The 23,243-nt window shown below is 43.4% G+C and overlaps 1 protein-coding gene across 2 annotated transcripts in view; it reads right to left on the bottom strand.

Moving 5' to 3' along the window:
* Window positions 1-4,343: 4,343 nt before the first annotated feature.
* The window catches only part of MARCH1 (membrane associated ring-CH-type finger 1), a 777,418-nt gene continuing 758,518 nt past the window's right edge, over window positions 4,344-23,243 (bottom strand). For both annotated transcript variants that reach the window (XM_029619082.1, XM_029619166.1), the window contains one exon: window positions 4,344-6,817. In XM_029619082.1, the coding sequence (XP_029474942.1) occupies window positions 6,516-6,817 (302 nt within the window). In that variant the 3' untranslated portion in view covers window positions 4,344-6,515. The remainder of the gene's footprint in view (window positions 6,818-23,243) is intronic.

Genomic DNA, 23,243 nt, shown 5'->3' on the forward strand with positions numbered 1-23,243 from the left:
TGGATCGGCGCGCGCAAGGCTGCCGATTTCGTGTAGCCGGCGTGCGCCGAGCCGCGCAGCCTGCCGCCATTCCCTCCAAGGCCGCTTCGAAATCGGAGCGGCCTCGGAGGGAACTCGCTTTCGCCCTCCCCTCACCTTCCCCTCCCTTCCTCTATCTAACCCACCCCCCGGCCCTATCTAGACCCCCCCCTACCTTTGTCGGGGGATTTACGCCTCCCGGAGGGAGAAGTAAATCCCCGCGAGCCAGCGGGCCGCTAGCGCGCCGAGACGCAACCTGGGGGCGGTTCCGGAGGGCGTGGCCATGCCCCCGGACCGCCCCGGGCCGAAACCACGCCCCCGGGCCCGCCCCTGAAACACCGCGTCCCGCCCCCAAAACGCTGCGCCGATCCGACACGCCCCCGACACGCCCCCCTCGAAAAACCCCGGGACTTACACGAGTCCCGGGGCTCTGCGCGCGCCGGTAGGCCTATGGAACATAGGCGCACCGGCGCGCAAGGCCCTGCTCGCATAAATCTGGGCGGATTTACGCGAGCAGGGCTTTTAAAATCCGCCCCTATGCATTCAGCATGTATCTCTTAACAGATGAAGTTTAAATAGAAAATATTCAGGTATGCATCATTTAATTACTGTGTAAATACATTTTCACAAACCAGATTTTGATTAAGCTAGTTTATATAATTTGTGACTTTGTGTACAGTGCAATTGGTGACAGGTAAAATTGTTTCTAAAAGGAATTATAGGTGAGACAAAAATGAATAGGAACACAATACATTTCAGCTCCTACACTATATAAATACAATTAAAATATCACCTTTTCTTATAATATGGAAGAAATATTACATATTATAATTGCATTTATATTTGTTTTTCTTGGAACTAAGCATTGTTTTGGACTTCCTATTTTCCGTAGACATTGTTGTTTCAATGTATTTGATAAGTTGAAAATTCAATAAATATAAAATTAAAAAAAAATATATCACTTTCATTTATTAAGTTATAGTGCCATGATTATATTTAGAAAATAGCTGGTCTGGTGTTGTGGAAAACTTACCTCACAGAGCAAACTGGTGACTATCAGTTGAAAATGGTTTGTGTAATTGCACCTTCAAAATGACTCTGAAATGTGTTCAGTTGACAACTGATCCTTTACTTGGATTTAGCTCATGCCTTTTCATTGATAGCTCAAGTTGGGTTACATTCAGGCACAGTAGGTATTGCCCTGTACCTAGAAGGCTTAGAATCAAATATGCAATAATAAAATAATTGTGTCAATTTAGTTGTGGGTTTCCAAGGGCAGCATACAAATTCCTCCTGATTGTTGAGTTATGTTTTCTGATTTGAGGGGGGTTTGTCATTAACATTGATAACAAAGACTTGTTTTTATTCCAAGCCACATGTTGGATCATATGATAAAAGGAATGCATTTTACTTTTGGAGATATTTTACTACTCCTTTACTTTTTTTAAAAGTCATTTCTTAGATAAGGGCCTTACTGAACTCTTGTTGAACTAGAATTTTATAAATGAGAATTATAAGTAATCACTAAATAATGATTGCTCATTCTCCCTGGGATAATACACAGATATTTATATCCATATCAAAGCAAAAGCTGTTTTCCTAGCATGTAGCAGATGGACTCAAAACAAGTGGGTATAGTGTGCTCGTGCTAGCAGTTGGAGACGGATCTGATGTCAGCACGGGTACATATACCCCCGCAGGAAGTGCAGCAATTCAGTAATTTCCGTCTCCAAAGCAGTTTGGAGCTTCCAACACTCGCTGAGCGTTCATCCAAATTCTACTCGACTAAATTCTTGAAGACTTCCATTTGAAGATCGAGCCCCGCACTCCTGCGGTGATACCCTACGGTCCCTCCCCCAGTTGAGTTTCCCGAGGTGATTTCCATGGTCCTTCGGAGGTGAGAGCCTCAGTCCGGTGGCCGAATCGCGGCAGGGACCTAGCCCCCGGGTGAGAAGGGCTCAGGCGTGGCGTAGAGGCGGCCCGACCCGTGCGCGGTGAGGACTTAGCCCCCGAGTGAGAAGGGCTCGGGCGCGGATTAGAGGCAGCGGGTGCACTTCCTCGAGCGTGGCGGTGAAGGTACTTACCCTCTCCCCCCGCGGCCGGAGACCGCCCGGGTCACAACCGGGAAGCGCCGAAGAACAGGTAAGGCGTATATCTTTCTTTGGTCTCCGGAGGACGAGAATCAGCGGGGTCGGCCTCCGTGGCGGCCCGCCATTTTTCCTGCCTGTTCACTTCCGTGTTACTCGCACATAGTTACGCGCACGTCGTTACGCGCACGCTGTTACACGTACATCCTTACGCGCAGAGTTTGGTTAGGTGCAGGCCATACAGCGCACATAGTTACGCGCACGTTGCTACACGCACAAAGTTGGAATTTCTAGCGGGACACGCCTTTAGACCACTTCGAGGCCTGTCCCTCCGTTTGCTAACCTTGAAGATGGTATTCCTGCTGGCTGTATGCTCAGCACGCCGCATCTCAGAGCTACAAACACTGTCCTGCCGTGATCCGTTTCTCAGAATCACTCCAGAGGCTATCCATCTTCGCACGGTTCCTTACTTCTTACCCAAAGTAGTCTCACACTTCCACCTCAACCAAACCATATCCTTGCCTACCACGGAAGGTTTGAAGAAGTCGGAAGAAGGTCGAATACTACGCCATCTCGACATCGGCAGGCTGCTGTCCAGATACCTGGAAATGTCAGAAGCAGTACGAAAGACGGACCACCTGTTCGTCCTTCACAGCGGGAAGAAGCAAGGAGAAGCGGCCTCACGGGCAACCATCGCCCGCTGGATCAAAGAAGTTATCAAGGCAGCCTACGTAGAAGCGGGAAAACCACCACCTCTACGGGTCAAGGCTCACTGTACCAGAGCGCGTGGCCTCTTGGGCAGAAACTAGGATGCTGTCGCCTGCAGAGATATGTAAAGCGGCGACGTGGTCCTCCCTCCATACCTTCTCCAGATTCTACCATCTGGACGTCCAGGCCAGGGAGTACACAGCATTTGCAAGGGCAATCCTGAACGGACCTCGGGCAGCCTCCCGCCCAGTCCGGGAGTAGCTTTTGTACATCCCATTTGTTTTGAGTCCATCTGCTACACGCTAGGAAATGTAGAGATTACTTACCTGATAATCTCGTTTTCCTTAGTGTATGCAGATGGACTCAGCATCCCGCCCGGCTGCCAGCATACATGGGGATTCACCGACTCACGGTAAGCCATGTTTTTCTTATAATAGGGCATCCACCCTGCCGGGTGTCGACGCCTTCTGGTTGAGAACACTGGCGGTCTCCAGCTACTATCAATCGGTCAGGGTAATCATGTTCATTTAATAGATCGGTCAGCTACACATATATCCATACAGCTTTTGCAAGGAAGATTGCTGAATGTGTGACTTTTGTAAATGGATATTGTTTCAAATCCTGGACATTAGAAAAACCTGCTATCAGATAGCAAATAAGCTTTGCTGAACTGGGAAGAGTTTTCAATATCTTGCATGAACAATGCTGGTATGATGTCACGGCAAGATTTCTGCTGATTGATTTGGAAAAGTATAGGCAACAGTTGCTGGCCGAGCTCATTCTTGGCAGAACTCACTTTGAACACTTGCTCATTCTTGGAAGAACTACTTTCTTATTAACAATTCACTTACATGCACAGCCAGCTGTGCACAACTCCAGTAATAAGTTATCGTAATACCAATGGCAATACATCCAGCTGTAAGACAAATTCATAGCACTAGTGAAAGACTACCAGTAACATACATTCAAGTGCTACAGTATCCGGATTATCAGTCTTTTCATCATACGATGCAGAGAGAGAGAGAGACCCATATCAAAGAACTTCAGAACATTTGGAAAGAGACAGATGGCCACTGGCAATTCCCAGTTTCTAGCTTGTGGGTGAGACGTTTTCATCCAGGAAGGGATTTGTAAATGTTGTTATTATAAAACAGAGCTGATTACACATTTAAAAGGCAGTTACATGTAGGGTAATAGAATACTGAAAATGACAGGCTTTTCAGGGATATGTTTGATTTTAAACTGGGAATTGCTGAGAGTTTTGTTTTAAATTGTTGTGTGATAAGGTTTCTAAATCGAACTGGAAATGCTTAAACTTTGTCATAAAGATGTGAGTTGATCTATTTTGTCTGCTATTTTCCTTTTTTTTTTTTTTCCAGTTTCTTTTGTTCCCTGTTAATTGTAAAGCACTGCTGCTACGTTCCGATGTTACCTGGAAACCGATATGATGATGTCCTACGAATGTCGGTATACAAAACCCACAAATAAATAAAATAAATATTTTGTTTATTGATAGTAAACTTTATTATTAAAATCTGAGTGGATTTTTATTTTTTGTGCTGAACAGTGTGGTTACATTTGTTGTATTTGGTGTAGGGTGGGAGTCTTGAGATAAACAAGGAGATGTTTATTAGGGTAGTCTTACACCAAATTAGCTGAGGTAAGAGATTTGGGGGTAGATTTAAGACAGTTCACCAGTTTCTTCCCTAATAGTTTTCACATTCATCTGTTCAGCCACACAACCACCTAATAATACCATCCCCATGACTGATACAAAACAGCAATAAATGTGTCGGAGAGTTGGAGTGAATCACAACATTTTTCTTTTTTTTTGTGATATCAATCTCTTGCTCAAACATTATACATATAATACATTAATTAATCTAATGCATTTTTTAGTATGTTGATCAGACAATAGTAACACCTGATTTGTCTATTCAGTGCCTAATACCATCATCTAATCTTCCTTTGAGGACTCAATGGATTACTTTAGAATTAAATCTTGAGGTATACTCGCAGCATGTGAAGAGTGCTTAGCTAATTAATAGAGACTGCCTTGAATGTTCATTCATTTCACACCTCACTGATTCTGTTGAGAAAGAAAAATATTGTAATTTCAGTTTACTTTCAAAATATCCATCAGATTTAAAAAAACAAAAAACAGTTTCCAGCTTTTTCACATTGGTTAGCATCATAATTAGGATGCTTGACTAGTTTTGACTTCACTGTGTCGTTTCCATTTGAAAACTTATATGCTACATACATATCCACTTTAAGTGCATACTTAAATCAGTTCAGAGCTTAGACAACTTTTATTGATTTTATTTAAAATAGAATAAGCAAATTATTATGCCAAAACATCTTCCAGGTTTGGATTACCAATTAAATAGAGCACGCATTTGTTGCATCATGGAGAACACAATTGGTGGTTGACCAGAGATAATGTACATAACCAATTTATCAGCCTACAACTTCCTATTGGATTTCAGTGGGTTCATACCAGCAAGGTTTCTTGTGTATTTATGGGTTATTCTTCCTTACTTCACTTTCCTCAGCAAGGTTCATGTGAACCAGCCTTTAAGTTCCCAAGGGAGTGACAGTGGATAGATTGAATTAAGGGCTTTAAGTTTTCTGCTCATCCATTCTTTTTTTTGTCTTTGTAAAAGCTTAACTTTCCATTCCCTCGTGACATTATCACTGTCTCCAGATGAACATTTCTAGGAGGCTATGCTGTTTCATTTATGAAGTGACATATGCTCATCATCTGCCTTAGATGAAATATTGCTTTCCTTATGGAATTCCTGAATAGCTAGTTATGGGTATACAGGAATAACAAGCACCAGGTCACTCTGTCAGGGAGGAACAGCAGTATGCAGCCAGAGCTTCAAGGATGTTTCAAAACCCAGTTTCTACTTTTCCATCTCTGGCTCCTTCGTGGTCTCTCTCACATTTCTGGTATTACCTACAGAGGCACGGGACTAATAAGTGGTTTCTTGCTTTCTTATAATCCAAAGTAACACTTTACATATATTGAAAAGAATTCACACAATCACAGGTGGCCTTCTAACATCAGTGGCGCAAAAGCCTGCTAAGACATCTGGCTCAGTTACAGCATACAAACACTTCACTTTTACCATGAGATTTACAAAGTGAGTTCCATGGCTGAAACAAGGTTATCAGGAACAATTCCATTTCAATTTTTCTAGTTTTACAACAGTATGTTGGTACCTCCAAAGTATTTTCTTTTCTATTAAAAAAGTAAAATTGAAAAATGAAGCCCTGATAATAAATATTGTAACTGGAAAAATATTTTTCCCTTATATAGAACTATTGCAGCAGGTCTGTAAGTATTTCCAAATCATGGATGTCCAGTTACAAAGTTTCTTCATAGTATGAGCTGTATGTAGACTGGGTGGACCTTTTCGGTCTTTATCTGCCATCATTGACTATGTTACTATGTCTGCCATCACCCAGTTTTTGTTTTGCCATCTACACTTCTATCTTGTAAACTAATCCTGGAACTGCATCACAAACGATCAGGTTCCATGCGTGAGAAACCTATGGTATGTTACCAGATTCCTTTTTGAAGACCAGGTTTTCGACAGGGAACAATCAAGTCTGTTCTGTGTAGTGGCGTTGACATAGAAAATGCTTACTATACATCTTATTTATTTTTCCAGGGAATAAATAATGCTAGTGCCATCAAACAGGCATGACCTCAGGTGCAGGGCCTTCGGAGCACTGCTGTGAGTTTGTTCCTGTCTGTGCTACTGGCACTATTACAGTATCCTTAATGGTTATGTTCTGGTTGATTGAAGAGTTCTTTTCTTCCAATTTTTTGGCTGTGTCTGGGCAGTTCTGCACAAAGATAACTCGATTGTAAGCCTTCAGCCTGCGCCACAACTGAATATAAACCTTACACTGTACGTACATGAACACAAGGCCTCCTGTGAATCCTATGGCCACCACCACCAGTTTTGTCCAAAATGGCCATTCAAGGACACCTTGAAAATAAGTTGAAAATAAAATTAGTGTCATCAAAATCATCATCTTCTTTATCTTACTATGTCTTCTAGACCCTAACAAAAACGAACATATGTTTTAAGAAATATAATCTATATGGATGTTTTACAAAGGGATTAATGAGTTGTTATCAAGAGCTCCAGTTTTGGACTTATCTATAAACCCACTTTTTGTAATCTGTCAAGTCCCCAAACATTTCTGTTGACTAGTCAATTTGTCTTTCTTGTATGTAAATGCATTTCATGAGGTAGATTAAATTTAGCCAATATGGTTTGAATTGAACCATTGATAATATATGCTTTCTAAAATGTATTACTGTAATTACTATCCACTTGCTTTGGAATAACTTGAATCACATAAAAGAACTTCTCCATGTTCCTGTAGATATTCAGTCAAAGGATAAACATTCAGATGTTTCCAAAATTCTAAATACAGGATAATGACTCTACTTCCTCTCCCTAACTACTCTACTACTGGAAGATTTTGTTTACTTATGCACTTTTCCTTCAATACTATATTCCTTTTGTCCTCTGTTGCCTTCTATTTATTAGCTCTTCCATCAAACGCTATTCATTATGGGATACATTTTCAAAAAGCCATTGATCAGCCAAGAGAGTCTGCTACATTTTTAGCTTATTGTGTTTAAGTGAATTTGGCTAGGGTGTAGATGAAAATTTACCTAGCTTTAACTTAGTCTGCCAAAATCTAGCTGCCACTTGGGAGCTTTCTAAAAATCTACCTCAAAGTCTATCCTAAAATCCAATCTACCATAGAGGTTCCTCCAGACCTATGGTCTCCCTCATTCCCAACATAACGAAGTAGCAGAAACTCTCCTGCTTAAACTATCTCATTTTTGGATTAAGTAATGGAAGAAATAGTGAACTTTCAGCAGCATGAATTAGCATTTAGACTGTCTTGACCCTTTATGATTGGGCTTTAGGTCTGCCCTATTAGCTTTAATAGATGCTTTACACCAAGATTTGGGAAAAGGTAGTGTTATTAGATTTATCAACTGCCTTTGAAACAGTAGACCATCCTAGTATGAAAGAATACTTAATTGAAATAGGTTTGCATGACACCGCCTTACAGTGGTTTAAGACTTATTTAAGGGGGAGATCTCAAAGGGGTAGATTTTATAAAAGTACGCCCGCACATACTTTTGTTCGCGCACCAGGCGCAAACAAAAGTATGCCAAATTTTATAAGATACGTGTGTAGCCGCGCATATCTTATAAAATCCGGTGTCGGCGCGCGCAAGGGGATGCACATATCTGCACCTTGCTCGTGCTGAGCCCTGTGCGCGCTGCCCGTTCCCTCCAAGGCCGCTCCAAAATCGGAACGGTCTCAGAGGGAACTTTGCTTCGGCCTCCCCCCACCTTCCCCTACCTAACCCCCCCCCCAGCCCTATCTACACCCTCCCCCACCTTTATTGCGAAAGTTACACCTGCTGGCCAGCTGCCGCCGTGCGATTTCCCGGCCCGGGAGCGATTTCGGAGGCCTCGTCCACGCCCCCGGGCCGGAACCACGGCCATGCCCTGGAACACCCCCGAATGATGCACCGCTGCGACACGCCCCCCAGAAAAGCCCCGGGACTTACGCACATCCTGGGGCTTGCGCGTGCCGCCGAGCCTATGCAAAATAGGCTCAGCGCGTGCAGGGGAGATTTGAAAGGGTTACGCGCATAACTTATGCACGTAACCCTTTTAAAATCTACCCCAAAGTATAGTTTTAGGAGATTACTGTTTAATACCATGGTTGTTAATCTGTGGAGTACTACAAGTTTCTTTCTGTCCTCATTGCTTTTCCCATTTATTTGAAACCATGATGCAATGATAAGAAATCTGGATTATGCTACCAGATGTTCAGCTTTATTTACCTTTGGTCCAGTGGCATAGCCAGAATTGATTTTTTGGGTGGGCACAAGGTTAAAATGGGTGGACTGTAGGCATGCAGGTCTGAGACCTACTAGTTGTTTTCTTATTGATAAATAATGCCATATACTGCACCCTAGAATGGCTTTCTAAGTAATTTGCAACAGCCATTATGCATCATGCATGAAACTTTAAAACATTTTACCTCAATTATTTCAACCACTTACCAGCATTAAAAATTCCTTATTAATCAAAATTTATTTTATATTTATTGCAGTTTATAAATGCACAAGTATAGAAAACAATCAGATCCAATCATGTAATAAAACAAAAATTAATGTATTCTTTCATGAACCATCTTTGCAGAAAACCAAAAATCTTCATAAATACAATAAAATATAATTAATCATCAGAACAGGTGCAGCACGGAGCTGGAGCAATTCACATTACAACATGAAAATTTTTTTTCAAATTCTGGTGTCACCTCAGCAAAAAATAACCCTCCACTGCTATTTTGTGAAGTAACACCAACTCTTGCAAAGAAAGAGGCATCTAGAACCTTGCCATACAGTCACAGCACTGACTCTCAGGATTCAAATAACAGCAACCTTATGAAAAAGCAGCAATGCAAATACTACACCAGGCCCTAGAACATTAATACATCACCTACGGGAATAACAGACCAAGCTGGACTACTACTACAGAGAAACTACACGCTAGCAGAAATACTGCATTTCAGTCACACACACAGGCAAAACAGAGACTGATCTTTACCTAATATAGAAATAAGAGACCACAAATTAGAAACAGAAACATGCAGATAAAACCAAAATAGTAAACCTGAGAAACTAAAGTCTCTCATCAGTGGAATACTGAAGAAAGAGCAAAACACAAAAATATAAGAAATGCACATTCCCAAAGATGGCATATCTAACATCTCAAAATAATTTTTTTTTACCTTTGTTGTCTGATCTTTGTATTTTTCTAATCTGTTGGTCCTAGTCTCTTTTTCCCATTTTTTCCCTTGTCACTCATTTCCTAATTCCTTTTCAGTGTCTTTCTTCTACTACTGTCTTCTTCCTTTCCACAACACACATACACACTTTCTCTCACAGACTCCCTCACACACTCAAGTCTCACTCCCACACACACAAGCTCACATTCTCTGCAGACACACATACAAGCTCTCACTTTCTCACCCCTCCCCAGGCTTACATTCTAATGCACACACAGACGCACTTCCAGGAACCCATTCTCACCTACACACTCAAACCCAGACTCCCATTCTTACCCACAAACCGGTGCTCCTATTCTCACCCACACATACACATATTCAAGCTCCTATTCTCACCCACACATACACACATTCAAGCACCCATTCTTACCCACACACACAAACCCAGACTCCCATTTTCACCCACACATACCCATATTCAAGCTCCCATTCTCACCCACACACACAAACCTAGACTCCCATTCTCACCCACACATACCCATATTCAAGCTTCCATTCTTACCCACACACAAACCCAGGCTCCCATTCTCACCCAGACACAAACCCAGGCTTCCATTCTCACCCACACACAAACCTAGGCTTTTATTCTCACCCACACATACACATTCAAGCCCATGCACAACTTCCGCTTCCTTTTCCTCCCAAGCAGGAAGATCAGTTGGCTTCTCCTGCTACCACCGGCCTCCTGCTATCTTTGGGCCATACGGCCCACCGATCTTCCTGCTTGGGGGAGGGAGGGAGGAAGCGGAAGCTTGTTCGGCACTTCTGCTCCCTCCCCTCCCCCCAAAAATAGGAAGATCAGTGGGCCATATGGCCGCAGGATCGCTTCCCCATATGTTCCGTGCAAATGCATGGAATGGCGCGCCGGCCCTGGGTCCTCCTCTTCGCCGCGAGGAGATGGGATCCCGCGATGGCCTTGCAGGTCTGATGCTCCACTTCCAGTTCCAGTTTGGTGAGCCTGGGTCCAAATTGGGTGGGCAGCTGCCCACCCAGGCTCACCCATGGCTACGCCACTGCTTTGGACATTGATACTAAAGTAAGCATAAACAGATTAAACCATTGCTTAGAAACAGTGATGGACTGGATGAAAATGAATAAACTAAAGCTTAATCCAAGTAAAACTAGATTACTGTGGGTATGCATAGCAATGAGCCAAGTCTTGTCCCCTTCAGATTGTTAGATGGAGCTGCTATCCCACTACATTCTTCTAATTTAGGAGAGTTCTTAGACTCTAGTTTAAGTATGGAAATCCAAATTTCAGTGTAATTCAGATCTTAGTTATGTCATGGCTGTATTATTTATTTATTTTTATTTATTTAATAGCTTTTATATACCGACGAACGTTGGGAACATCTCGTCTGTTTACAGAGAACAGAACTGAGCAACAGGCTTTACAATTATCATATAATTATATAAGGAACATTAAAAAACATACAATTAACAGTGTAGAATATACAAAGATCATTAAAAACATACAATTAACAGAGTAGAATATACAATAAATAATTAACTAAGTGGTATGCATGATAGAGGTTATCCATCTAAACGGGGGGGGGGGGCAAAGAAATTCTGGTAAATAGGAAGGATATCAACATTTGTAGGCGGCATATAAACACGTGTTTGGGAATAACAAGTTCTTATGTACAATATACAATATGCTGTCCTGGTAATTTCACTTTAAGGGATGTAGGGGAGATGGGAGAGTGTCAGGTGAAGTGGTGAGGGTGTGGATAGGAGGTGGAAAGAATGGGGGGGGGGGGTGAGGGAAGAGGAGGGAGGTAATGAGTTGGAGGGGGGGTGCTAGTGACTGTGTGCATGTTAGGTGTATGAGTGTTTGAAGAACCAGGTCTTCAGGTTTTGCCTGAATATTTTTGGGCAGGTTTCTTGGCGGAGGGAAGTAGGTAGTTTATTCCAGAGTAAAGGACCTGCTAGGGAGAGGGCCCTTTCGCTTGTGGTGCGAAGTTTAGTAAGCCTAGGTGATGGGACGTGTAATGTTGCTAGATATTGTTTTCTAGTGGGTCTATTGCTGTTGTGAAAGGAGAGGTGTTCTTTGTACCAGTTCATGTTCTGGTTGTGAAGAGATTTGTGTATTAAAGTGAGGGCTTTGAAGGTAATTCTAGATGCTACGGGTAACCAATGAAGATGTTTGAGTACCGGGGTTATGTGATCATTTTTGTGGGTGTTGGTGAGTATTCGGGCAGCTGCATTTTGGAGGAGTTGTAAAGGCTGTATGGTGTTTTTAGGCAGGCCTAAAAGCAAGGAGTTGCAGTAATCTATTTTTGATAGGATGAGTGCTTGTAATATAGTACGGAAGTCACTGAGATGTAAGAGTGGTTTGAGTCTTTTAAGGGTGTGTAGTTTGTAGAAGCAATCTTTAAGGGTGTTATTGATGAATTTCTTGCAATTAAGGTGACAGTCAATGGATACGCCGAGGCTTCGTACATGGGTGGGGAAGGTGATGTTAGTGGAGGGATTATTGTTGTGTGTGTGGGGGGGGGGTCATAAGATGGGTGGGGGAGATGTTAGGGGGTGAAATAAGGATGAGTTCCGTTTTAGTAGCGTTGAGGGCGAGAAAGTTGTTGGATAGGAGGCTGCTAATTTCAGAGAGGGCGGATTTCCAAGTTTCAATGGCTTTGTGTATAGAGTCTTTAACCGGGATAAGTATCTGCACATCATCGGCATATATGAAGTGCGGAAGGTTAAGTTTAGCAAGGAGATGGCAGAGGGGGAGGAGATATATATTGAAGAGCGTAGATGAAAGAGATGAACCTTGTGGTACTCCTTGAGCGAGGTTGTGGGGTTTGGAGGTTGAGTTACCCATTTGTACGCTAAATTGTCTTTCAGCTAGGTATGAGTGGAACCATTGTAGAGCCAGGCCTGAGATACCAATGCTGCTAAGACGTTCTAATAGGATTTGATGTTTAATGGTGTCGAATGCAGCGGATATGTCTAGGAGAATGAGGATGTGTGAGAGACCTTTGTCAAGACCTCTCAGAATTTGGTCGGAGAGAGAAATGAGTAAGGTCTCTGTGCTATGATGTTTGCGAAAGCCGAACTGTGAGGGGGAAAGGATGTTGTTTTCATCCAAGTAATCTGATAGCTGTTTGTTTATAGCTTTCTCAAGGACTTTTGTAATTAGTGGCAGGTTTGAGATAGGTCGGAAATTGGTGAGATCAGAGGGGTCTAGGGAGGGCTTTTTCAGTATGGGTTTCACGATAGCATGCTTAAGGTTTTTGGGGATATTGCCAAGTTCAATGGACTTGTTTATGATGTTTGAGATGGGCTTGGCGATGATCCCGGGGATGGAGAGGAGATGTTTTGTGGGGATGGTATCTGTTGGGTGTGTAGAGGGTCTGATTTTTTTAAGGATAGATTCAATTTCTAGAGATGAGGTTGTGTCAAATATTACTGAAATGCACTGTACCTCAGACTACCAATGAAGTATACAATGAAGCTGCAATTAGTACAGAATGCAACAGCATGAGTGTTATCCAGTTGTAAGTAAATAGATCATATTAGCCCAATTTTAAAGACTTACACTGGTTGCCAATTTGTTTCCGGTGGTACTTTAAAGTGTAGATGCTGATTTTTAAAGCAATTAATGGAATAAGCTCTGTCTGTGTAAAGAACCGAGTGATTCCATATAAACTGGGTCGGGCAAGGAGACCTACCCAGAAAGCTTTCTTGTGTGTTCCACCTCCTTCAGGTGTGCTTAGTGGAACACAGGAGCATGTTGTTTAAAACTTAAACCCTTGCCTGTGAAGATCCCTCCCCAGGAAGGCTCACCTGATGAAGGATTATATGATGTTCAGTAGAGGGTGGTTGTTCCAGCAGGCCTTTTTGAAGGTTACATTTGGAGTCTCTATTTTACTCTGATATTTGATTAATTAATTGCATTTTTCTGTTATTTATGGTTATTTATTTTATTTTAACTCTGGTATTATACTTGTAGTTAATTATTTTGGTATTGTTTTCATATATAATATTTTTAGTCTGTTTTACTCTGCTTTTGGAACACCTTGGAAAAATGGTTTATAAATCTATTAAATAAATAAATAAAATAATATTTCAGGCTGCTCTGGGAGGGAGGGGTTAGACAGTGGGTGAGGGCAAGATGGTCTGTGCCACTTTGGGTTGTGCTGGTAGGGAGGAAGGGAGACTGAGGGGGTGGGCTGGAGAGGTTCTCTAACCATGGGAGCTAAGGGATGAGGAGGGAGGGGGATTGAGGGATATGGAGAGGGCATTTCCTCATCACATGAATCTTCAGGGTAGACATAGAAGGAGGGGATTATGGGAAAATGGTCAGCCATGATAAAATAACACCTTTTTAAAAAGCAGTAAATGTGTCGAGGGAGCCCCAAGGCCTTAACATTGATACCAAGGCTCCCACACCACATTTAAAGCCTGGAACCTAAAAAACACCAACACCACAACTAAAGAAAAGGTTGAGCGGGAGTCAGGGCTGACTCCTGGCTCAACCTGGGGCTGCCACTCGAAGCAGCCCTGATTCCTCTATGTAAAAAAAAAAGTGACAAAGGAGTCACTTTACATAGAGGATTTCCTCTATGTAAAAAAAAAAGAGGGCATAGGAGTGGTGGTCCCCTCACCACCACTCCTATGCCCTCTTCAAAGTTTTATATAAAAATAATTGTAGGTTCAGAAGTTCCCACCTCCACCCCAACAGACAACTCCACTCATTGCGGTATAGTGTAACCTACTCTCCCTCCCCCCATGGGTTCAAATGAACCTACCTCTCTAGCTTAGTATAGTTTTACTTCTGAGCATGTGTGGGAATTCATGTGTGCACTGCCTCATGAGCCCCCCAGTCAATTGTAGAACTTAGCTTTAGCTAGATAGTTGATTCTCCAGGGACCCAGGAAGGTATTAAGTATGATTAATTCATCTTGCTATCTACAGAGAACCTCATTTCCGGTAAGCAAACTCGCTTTCTCCAGGGCTGAATTAGCTATGACATGTGAGGAGTCCCAAGCTGAGGGTTGCATAGTAGAGCACTTACTGAATAAGCAACCTGGCTCATTTCCGGTAAGCAAACTCGCTTTCTCCAGGGCTGAATTAGCTATGACATGTGAGGAGTCCCAAGCTGAGGATTGCTTAATAGAGCACTTACTGAGTAAGCAACTTGGCTCCCCCATGGAGAGTGGACTACCGGGTAAACAGTCTAGGTGAAACTGTTTGTCTAAAGCTACTGTCACTTCTTGAAAGTTGTTGGACTTGAAAGTGTGAACTGATGACCAAGTTATAACTTTGCAAGATGTCCTCAATGGATATGGCTCTAAGGTGAACAATTGAAGTAGCCATGGCTCTTACTTGATGAGCCTTTACAGATTCTGTGTTCTGAGGGCCAACCAATACAAAACAATGTGTAATACTGTCCACTAGCCAGTTGGGCAAAGTATGTTAGGATCAAAGGATCCAATCAATTGAGAAGCTTGATGATAAGGCCGAGTTCTTCTCAGGTAATAGACTAAGGCCTGCTTACAGACATGGAAGGCCTTCTCTCCATTGTGCATGTGCGGTCTTGGAAAGAACATGGGCAAAATGATAGCCTGTTTCAAGAGAAAAGCAGAAACCACTTGGGGTAGAAATTTAGGAGGCAGAGGATCACCCTATTGTGAAAAAACTGGAAGTATTGAGAGCATGAAATCAATACTTGAAGTTTGCAGATTCTTCTAGCCAAAGCAAAAGCAATCAAGAGAACCATCTTCCACGTCAGAAATCTCAAGAAAGCCAACTCCAGTGGTTCATAGGGAGGCTTCATCAGTTGTGCTAAGTTGACATTGAGATCCCATGGTACAGGTTTCCATACCTGCAACTTGATTCAACTCCTGCTCATTCTGAGATTAGCAGGGGAAGAAGGTGACACAGACTTTCACCCCCACCTCTGGAACAACTTTATTTTTATTTTATATTCTCTATCAGATAACAAAATAATTTCCAACCTTTGATTACTCTGGCTTGATTTTCTGGCTCAGTGTCTTTTTTTCTTATTCTTTGTCCTTATCTATATTCTTGTCTTTGTTTTCTGTTTTCCTAGTGTCCTGTTTCATTTTCTTTTCTATTTCAGTTCTATCTCTTTCCTTCAACAGAAGATACTTTATACTTTCTCTTCCTTTTTCTCTTCCATACTCCTGATTTTTTTCCTCTTCATATCTACTCTACTTTCACATTTCTTCCTTCTCTTTTTCATGCACTCTCTTTTTCAATCCTTATCCCCTTTCTTTTTACATTATCACCTGGATTCCTCTCCCAACCCTGGATCCTCTCCTTCTCCATTGCCTGCCATCCTTGGTCCTCACTCTCAAACCTTTCTCTTTCTTCTCCCCATTATTTACCTTTTCTTATCCCCTCCCTTACTCTCATCTTCCCCTAATTCAGCTCTTTCTCCTCAATGTTATTCCTTCTCCATCCTGATCTTCCTCTCCCCTTTCCTTCTCTCCCCCAACTCGCACTCTTTCTTCTGGCTGCCCCCTCTTCTCCCCCCACACTCCTTTCATTATTCCTTGCTTATCCCTCTCATGCCCTCTCTCTCTCACACACACACACTCTCTTACTCTCTCCTCACACTACCCCTCCCAGCACTCACTCTGTCCTATCCTCTTACTGCTTCTGCACACTCATTCTTACTATTTCCTCTTACTGACCCTCACCCACAGTCTTTCTCTGCCTCCTCCTCTGATCTCTTACTCACATGCACACTTTCATTTGCCCTCACCTTTCCCTCTCCTTTACCGGGATCCATTTGGGATAGGAGAGGAAGACAGTGCTTCTCTGCCTTTTGCTGCTGATTGGTTCAAATGAATAGGCAGAATCAATCAGGAGTGGGAGACAGAGAATTAGCAGCAGAGATCTGCCTCAAACTCCATCCTAGTGCCTGTCAACTAAACAACACTTATGGGAAGAAATTATCAGAAGGAGAAAAGAACTCCAAGCAAATTAGACTGTGGCAAAGTAGCACCAAAAATGGCGTGAATAGCCTAAGGCTCCATAAAGGGGCAAAGGGGTATCAGCACTGGCATGAGTTTTCCAAGGCATCATCAGAGGAGCAAATAAGAAAGCTAGTGTTGGAAGAACACCCCAAGGCTCCAAAAAGAGGGCAACAGCAACAATGGCATGAACCCTTGCTGGCAGCACGAGAGGCAAACTGTCACCAAAAGTGGCATTACAATCTTAAGGCACCATGAAGGGGGAACAAAGCAAGAAAGCTGGCATGAAAGGCCCTCAGCACTGAGAAAAACTGGTATCAAAACACTAAAAAAACATGAGAGGTGCAAAGTAATCCCCAAGACTGACAAGAATAATTAAAGGTGTAAGGTCTACATAAGAACATAAGAAATTGCCATGCTAGGTCAGACCAAGGGTCCATCAAGCCCAGCATCCTGTTTCCAACAGAGGTCAAACCAGGCTACAAGAACCTGGCAATTACCCAAACACTAAGAAGATCCCATGCTACTGATGCAATTAATAGCAGTGGCTATTCCCTAAGTAAACTTGATTAATAGCATTTAATGGACTTCTCCTCCAAGAACGTATCCAAACCTAGGGTACAACAGCAAGGCACGGTGGCAAAAAGAACTCCAAAGTGTAAGGTATAGGCATGGCAGAAAAACTGAGTGGCACAAAGATCCCCAAGGTGTAGCATGAGGGGTAGAGCAGTAAGGCAGAGTGTCATGGGAGATGCCAGTCATTCTGTTTTACTTACTTACTTACTTACTTATTTATTTATATAACTCTTTTCTATACCAACATTCATGATCAGTATTGTATCATATTGGTTTACAAGGAACAAGGGGGTTATAACTTTAACAAACCATTTAACAAGAAAGCAAAGTTACATTAAACAAGGTGAAATGAACTTGGGAGCTGAGGTAGCTGGAAACAAAGGATAGAAGGTAAATAAAACTTAACTGGCGGTGGATGGGATGGGGTGGGGGGGGGGGGCCTAGCTGCCTGTGTAGCTAGGTATGACTAGGTGGCATTTTGCATGGTTCTGAAGGTTATGGGAAGGCTTGAAGGAATAGCCAGGTCTTGAGTTTTTTCCGAAATGTTAGGGGGCAGGGTTCCAGTCTGAGGTCTGGGGGCATGGTATTCCAAATGGCAGATCCCGCCGTTGAGAGTGCCCGTTCTTTAGTGGCTGTATGAAGTGTGGCTTTTGTTGAGGGGACTTGCAGGCTTCCTTTGTATGCTTCTCTAATGGGTCTTGTAGAGGTGTGGAGTTTGAATGGGATCTGAAGGTTGAGCTGTAGCTGTTTGTGGATGGTTTTGTGGATTATGGTGAGGGACTTGTGTAGAATTCTCTAATTTATTGGAAGCCAATGCAGGTTCCGGAGGATGGGGTGATATGAGCTATGCGGCTGGAGTTAGTCAAGATTCTGGCAGCTGCGTTCTGGAGCATCTGTAGTGGTCTGGTGGTAGAGATGGGGAGACCAAGGAGAGGAGCATTGCAGTAGTCTATCTTGGCAAAGAGCATGGTTTGGAGAGCTGTTGAAGCACACTTGCCAATTATCAGATTTAGTGCAAGAAAATGAACCTGAACTTGAAATAAGTTTTTATTACATTCCTTGTTTGAACTTGATCTAGCCGTCTGGTTGGATTTAGATTTGATTGTGACATGGATTTTCCGAAGGAAACTGTGATCTCATGCAGGACATTATAAATGGTTTCTCACCTCTATGTTTTCTATTCTGCCTGTATTTCTTCCTTCAGACTATGGGCTTTTGTGGACAACCACCCCAGAATAATCAACAAAGAAACAGGGTGGAAGAACCAGGCTGGGGCTGTGGCTGGGTAGGAGTAAAGGATAGGGATGTGAATCGTTTTTGAACGATTAAAATTATCGTCAGATAATTTTAAAATCGTCCAAAATCGTTAGAGTGCAGGATACAATACAAATGCCCACGATTTATCGTCAGGGGCATTTGTATTGTATCGTTAAATAGGGGGTGGGAAAACCGGCACACCAAAAAAACCCTAACACCCACCCCGAACCTTTAAAACAAACCCCCACCCTCCCGAACCCCCCCAAAATGTTTTAAATGACCTGGGGTCCCGGCACGATGATCCCGGCGCGATGTCCCGCTCTCTGCCCACGGCTGCTGTGAAGAGAAATGGCGCCGGTGGCCCTTTGCCCTTATCATGTGACAGGGCAAAGGTAGCACCGGCACCATTTTGATTCCTAGCTCCCGACGTCACGCGTCCAGGAGATCGCTCCCGGACCCCCGCTGGGCCCCCAGGGACTTTTGGCCAGCTTGGGGGGGCCTCCTGACCCCCACAAGACTTGCCAAAAGTCCAGCGGGGGTCCGGGAATGACCTCCTGAATCATTTTGCCGTACAGCAAAATGGCGCCGACCATGAATGGTCGGCGCCATTTTGCTGTACGGCAAAACGATTCGAGTTTAGGAGGTCGTTCCCGGACCCCCGCTGGACTTTTGGCAAGTCTTGTGGGGATCAGGAGGCCCCCCAAGCTGGCCAAAAGTCCCTGGGGGTCCAGCGGGGGTCCGGGAGCGATCTCCTATGCTCCTGACGTCGGGGGACAAAAAAACAAAATGGCGCCGGCGCTACCTTTGCCCTGCTGTCATATGACAGGGCAAAGGTAGCGCCGGTGCCATTTCTACAACGCACCGGAGGTCCGAGAGTAAAAGATCACACCGGGACCCTCCCTCTGGACCCCAGGTAATTTAAGGCATTTTGGGGGGGTTCGGGAGGGTGGGGGGTTTATTTTAAAGGGTCGGGGTGGGTTTTAGGGATGTTTTAGTGTGCCGGTTTTCCCGCCCTCCCCCGATTTACGATTTACACGATATTTTAAAAAACAAAACCGCGACGATAAGATTCCCTCCCCCCCCCCAGCCAAAATCGATCGTTAAGACAATCGATCACACGATTCACATCTCTAGTAAAGGAAGAACTTTACAACAAGTGTCATGTTAATAGAAACCTGTATCTTTTGTCTTTTTTTACATTATTATTCTGGGGATAAAACACCCCACTGTAACAAACCAAGAAGAAAGATAGTAGGGAAGAAAACTCCAAGGCTCCAAAAAAGGGCAGCAACAACAGAGGCATGAACCCTTGAAGGCAAAACAAGAGGCAAACTGGCACCTAAAATGTTATCAGGATCCTAAGGCACCATGAATTAGGAATAAAGAAGAAAAGGTCTCAGGAAAAACCCCAAGGCACTGATAAAGGGACCAAGCAGCACAGTGGCATCAAGACACCAAAACAGCATGAGAGGTGAAAAGCAGCCCCCCCCCCCCCCCCCCCAGATTGGCAAGAACAACTCAAGCTGTAAGGTTTGGGGTACAACAGCAAGGCACAGTGGTAGCAAGAACAAGTAAAGTTTGGAATGACAGAAAAGCAGAATTGCTTAAAGACTCCTGAGGTGTGGCATGAGAGGTACAGCAACAAGTCAGACTGGCATGGGAGATGCCAATCATTCTGTTGAAGTATAAGTATCATTTTCTTGAAATAAGCTTTTATTACATTCCATGCTTGAACCTGATCTAGCTACTGGATGTAATTTTGATTTTCTTGTGAAATGGGCTTTCTAAAGGGAACTGTGATCGCTTGCAGGACATGTAAATCTTTTCTTTCTTCTACATTTTATGATGAGACTGGGGGCTTTTGTTGATAGGTAGGCATTCGGCATCAAGTCCCTTATGGTGGAATTAGGGGTATGTCGGGTAGGCATGTGCCAGCAAGTCCCCTATGGTGATATAAGGGGCATGGCAGCAATTCACCTATGGTGGAATAAGGAGTATGGCAGATAAGCAAGTGGCAGCAAATCTATGGTGAAATTAGGGGTATGGCAGATAGGGAATGTGCTGCCACATGACTATGTTTAAATTAAAGGTATGGAAGGTATCAATGTAGACTGTATCTCCTCTGTAGACAATGTCTACAGAGGAAATGCAGAATACATATCATGCTCAGTCTTAAGATTAGTGTCACAGGATCCAGAGAGCAGTTATAGGCTGGATCACTATGAGATGTTGTCTCTGTTCTGTAGTATTCTTGGCAACAGCTCATAGCTTCACACATGATTCACTGGGAAGGGCTGGTTGCAAACTTGCTGTATAGTAACCAGCCCTTCCCAGTGAATTATGTGTGAGGCTATGAGCTGTTGTCAAGGATACTACAGAACAGTTACATATCATAGGCTAGATCACTATCATTGCTCTCCAGATCCTGTGACACTGATCTTAAGACTGAGAAAAACAATTTTTGTGTGAAAAAACACTCCAATAACAAAATTAAAAAACAAACATACATTTTTATCCTTGCACACCCCTAGAAACAGACTTTCCTTTGCCAATCATATTCCCTGAGTTCAGGAGGATCCTGTGTGTGCACCCCACCATCTGTCACTTGATGAGGTAAGGCTCTTTCTACCACCAATGGGTCCAACCATCAATGAAGGGATGCCTTAATCTCTGGAGTTTACATTATGGAGTGTGATAGAGGTTTGCTCAGCTGATCCCACTAAGAATGGAGGCTCCACTAAAGAAATGACATGTTCAGATGAGTCATGGAGACCACATACACTGCTGCCGCCATGTGGCCGAGGCCAACCAGAAATGTCCGTGTCAGGACGATCTCACTATAGCATGTTCTGGACCAGTGTTTGAAGGCCCTTTCCATCAAGAAGAACAATTTCTCCTCCAGCAAGTCTATCCAATCTCTAATTAAATTGATTCTCTAGGCAGGGACAAGGTTGAGTTTGACAAAATTGACTATAAAGCCTAGAGACTGAAGGAGCTGAATCATCTTCCTCATGGAGTCTAGCATTCCTTGCTTGATAAAGTCCCATAACTAGCCAGTCATCCAGGTAAGGAAAAATGCATAACCTCTGGCGACAAAGATGCAGTGCCACTACCACCAAGCCCTTTGCTAAGATATTCAGAGCTGCCAAGAGACCAAATGGGGGAACCTTTTATTGATAGGGTGAATTCTTCACTGTGAATCAGAAGTATTTCTAGTGAGAAAGATGGATGGGGATGGGAGCATATGCATCCTTCATACCCAGAATGAACATCCAGTCTCCTGCTTGAATGAAGAGCAAGAGCTATGCAGGGTATTCATCTTGAACGTCTCCTGCAACAGCCCCTTGTTTCTTTTTCATAAATCCAAGATGGGTTTCAATATGCCCTGACTTCTTGCGGATAAGTAAATAGCAGGAATAGAACTCCTTGTCATATTTGTTTGGAGGTACAGGCTCTATCACCTGCTGGTTGAGAAGCAACTCCATCTTGAGATGAAGTTGGGGCATGTGAGAGAGATCTGGATTGAAGACCAAATGTTGGTGAAATGTTGGAGGCTGGTAGAAGTGTATATAGTAATCAGACTCCAGTGGCTTTGGTGATCATCCTCCACTCATTGATGAACAGCAGGATCCTTTCACCTACAAGAGGGGTCAAGGCTTGTCAAAATCTAGGCCTCGATTTGGGCTGAATCTGCTGCAATGCTTAGGCTATTATATCTCATGCAGGCATTGAGTTGGAAGTTGCTGATGCTGCTGAGGTACAGGTGTAGGGTGTTATCTCTGACATTAGTAGGAGGGGTGTCTCTGAAAAAAGGTCTGCTTAAAAAGTGAACCAAGGCTGTCTGGAGGTGGAAAGCTGATCAGTCCCCACTCACAGAGACTGGATGGCCTTGTGCTGCTCCTTAAGAATATAAAAAGTCCCATGCTCAGGCAGACCAATAATCCATCGAGCCTGCTTCAAAGCTGACTCCACCACCACTGAATGGGATAGCGGCTGATTCAAGGGAGTTTCCATTATCTGAAGCAGGCCGAAAACTCCCTTACTGGGGTCCTTATCACTCCAGATGCTGACTCTAATGACTTTTTCCAATATTTCTAGGAATCTGGAGTAAGAGAGGTCTTCTAGTGGGCAGGAATGTCCCAGCAAATCAGGTAATGGGTCTGAGGGAATCCCCATAGACCCCTTCTCTGAGCCAAATGGTGGCAGGATGTCAATTCATGACCCTCATGAAGAAGATGTCAATTGGGGCAGGGAACTCATTCTTCTCAGAGATGACAGCTCCAGAGAAAGGTTCCAGTCAGATGTGCCCCACGCTTCATCCTCTGCGAGCAGGGCCGGTGCAAGGATATTAGGCACCCTAGGCAAACCTTACAGCCTGGCTCCCCCTCCCCCCACCTCCCCATACACAATTTAAAATTACGCATTTTTAACAACAGATTTTACATGAAAAATGATATTCTGAGGTAAAAATAATATACACATTGTTGTGATGGTTATATGCTCTGCTGTGGTGCCAACCAGAAAACTACAACTTGGAACTCATATGGCATTAGGCCTATTGTAACATGTTGGGTATGGGCATGGTCCTCCTGAATCAACACAATACTATCTGCCAACACCAAACAGTAACAACCCTACCTATAAAAATGAACACTGCAAATATTACACTACAGTGTAAAACATCAAAACACCTCCCATCAGGAAAACAGAACAGGCCAATATCTACAGACCCCTACAGAGAAACC

The sequence above is a fragment of the Rhinatrema bivittatum genome, chromosome 1, assembly GCF_901001135.1.
Source record: "Rhinatrema bivittatum chromosome 1, aRhiBiv1.1, whole genome shotgun sequence".
Classification (NCBI taxonomy): domain Eukaryota; kingdom Metazoa; phylum Chordata; class Amphibia; order Gymnophiona; family Rhinatrematidae; genus Rhinatrema; species Rhinatrema bivittatum.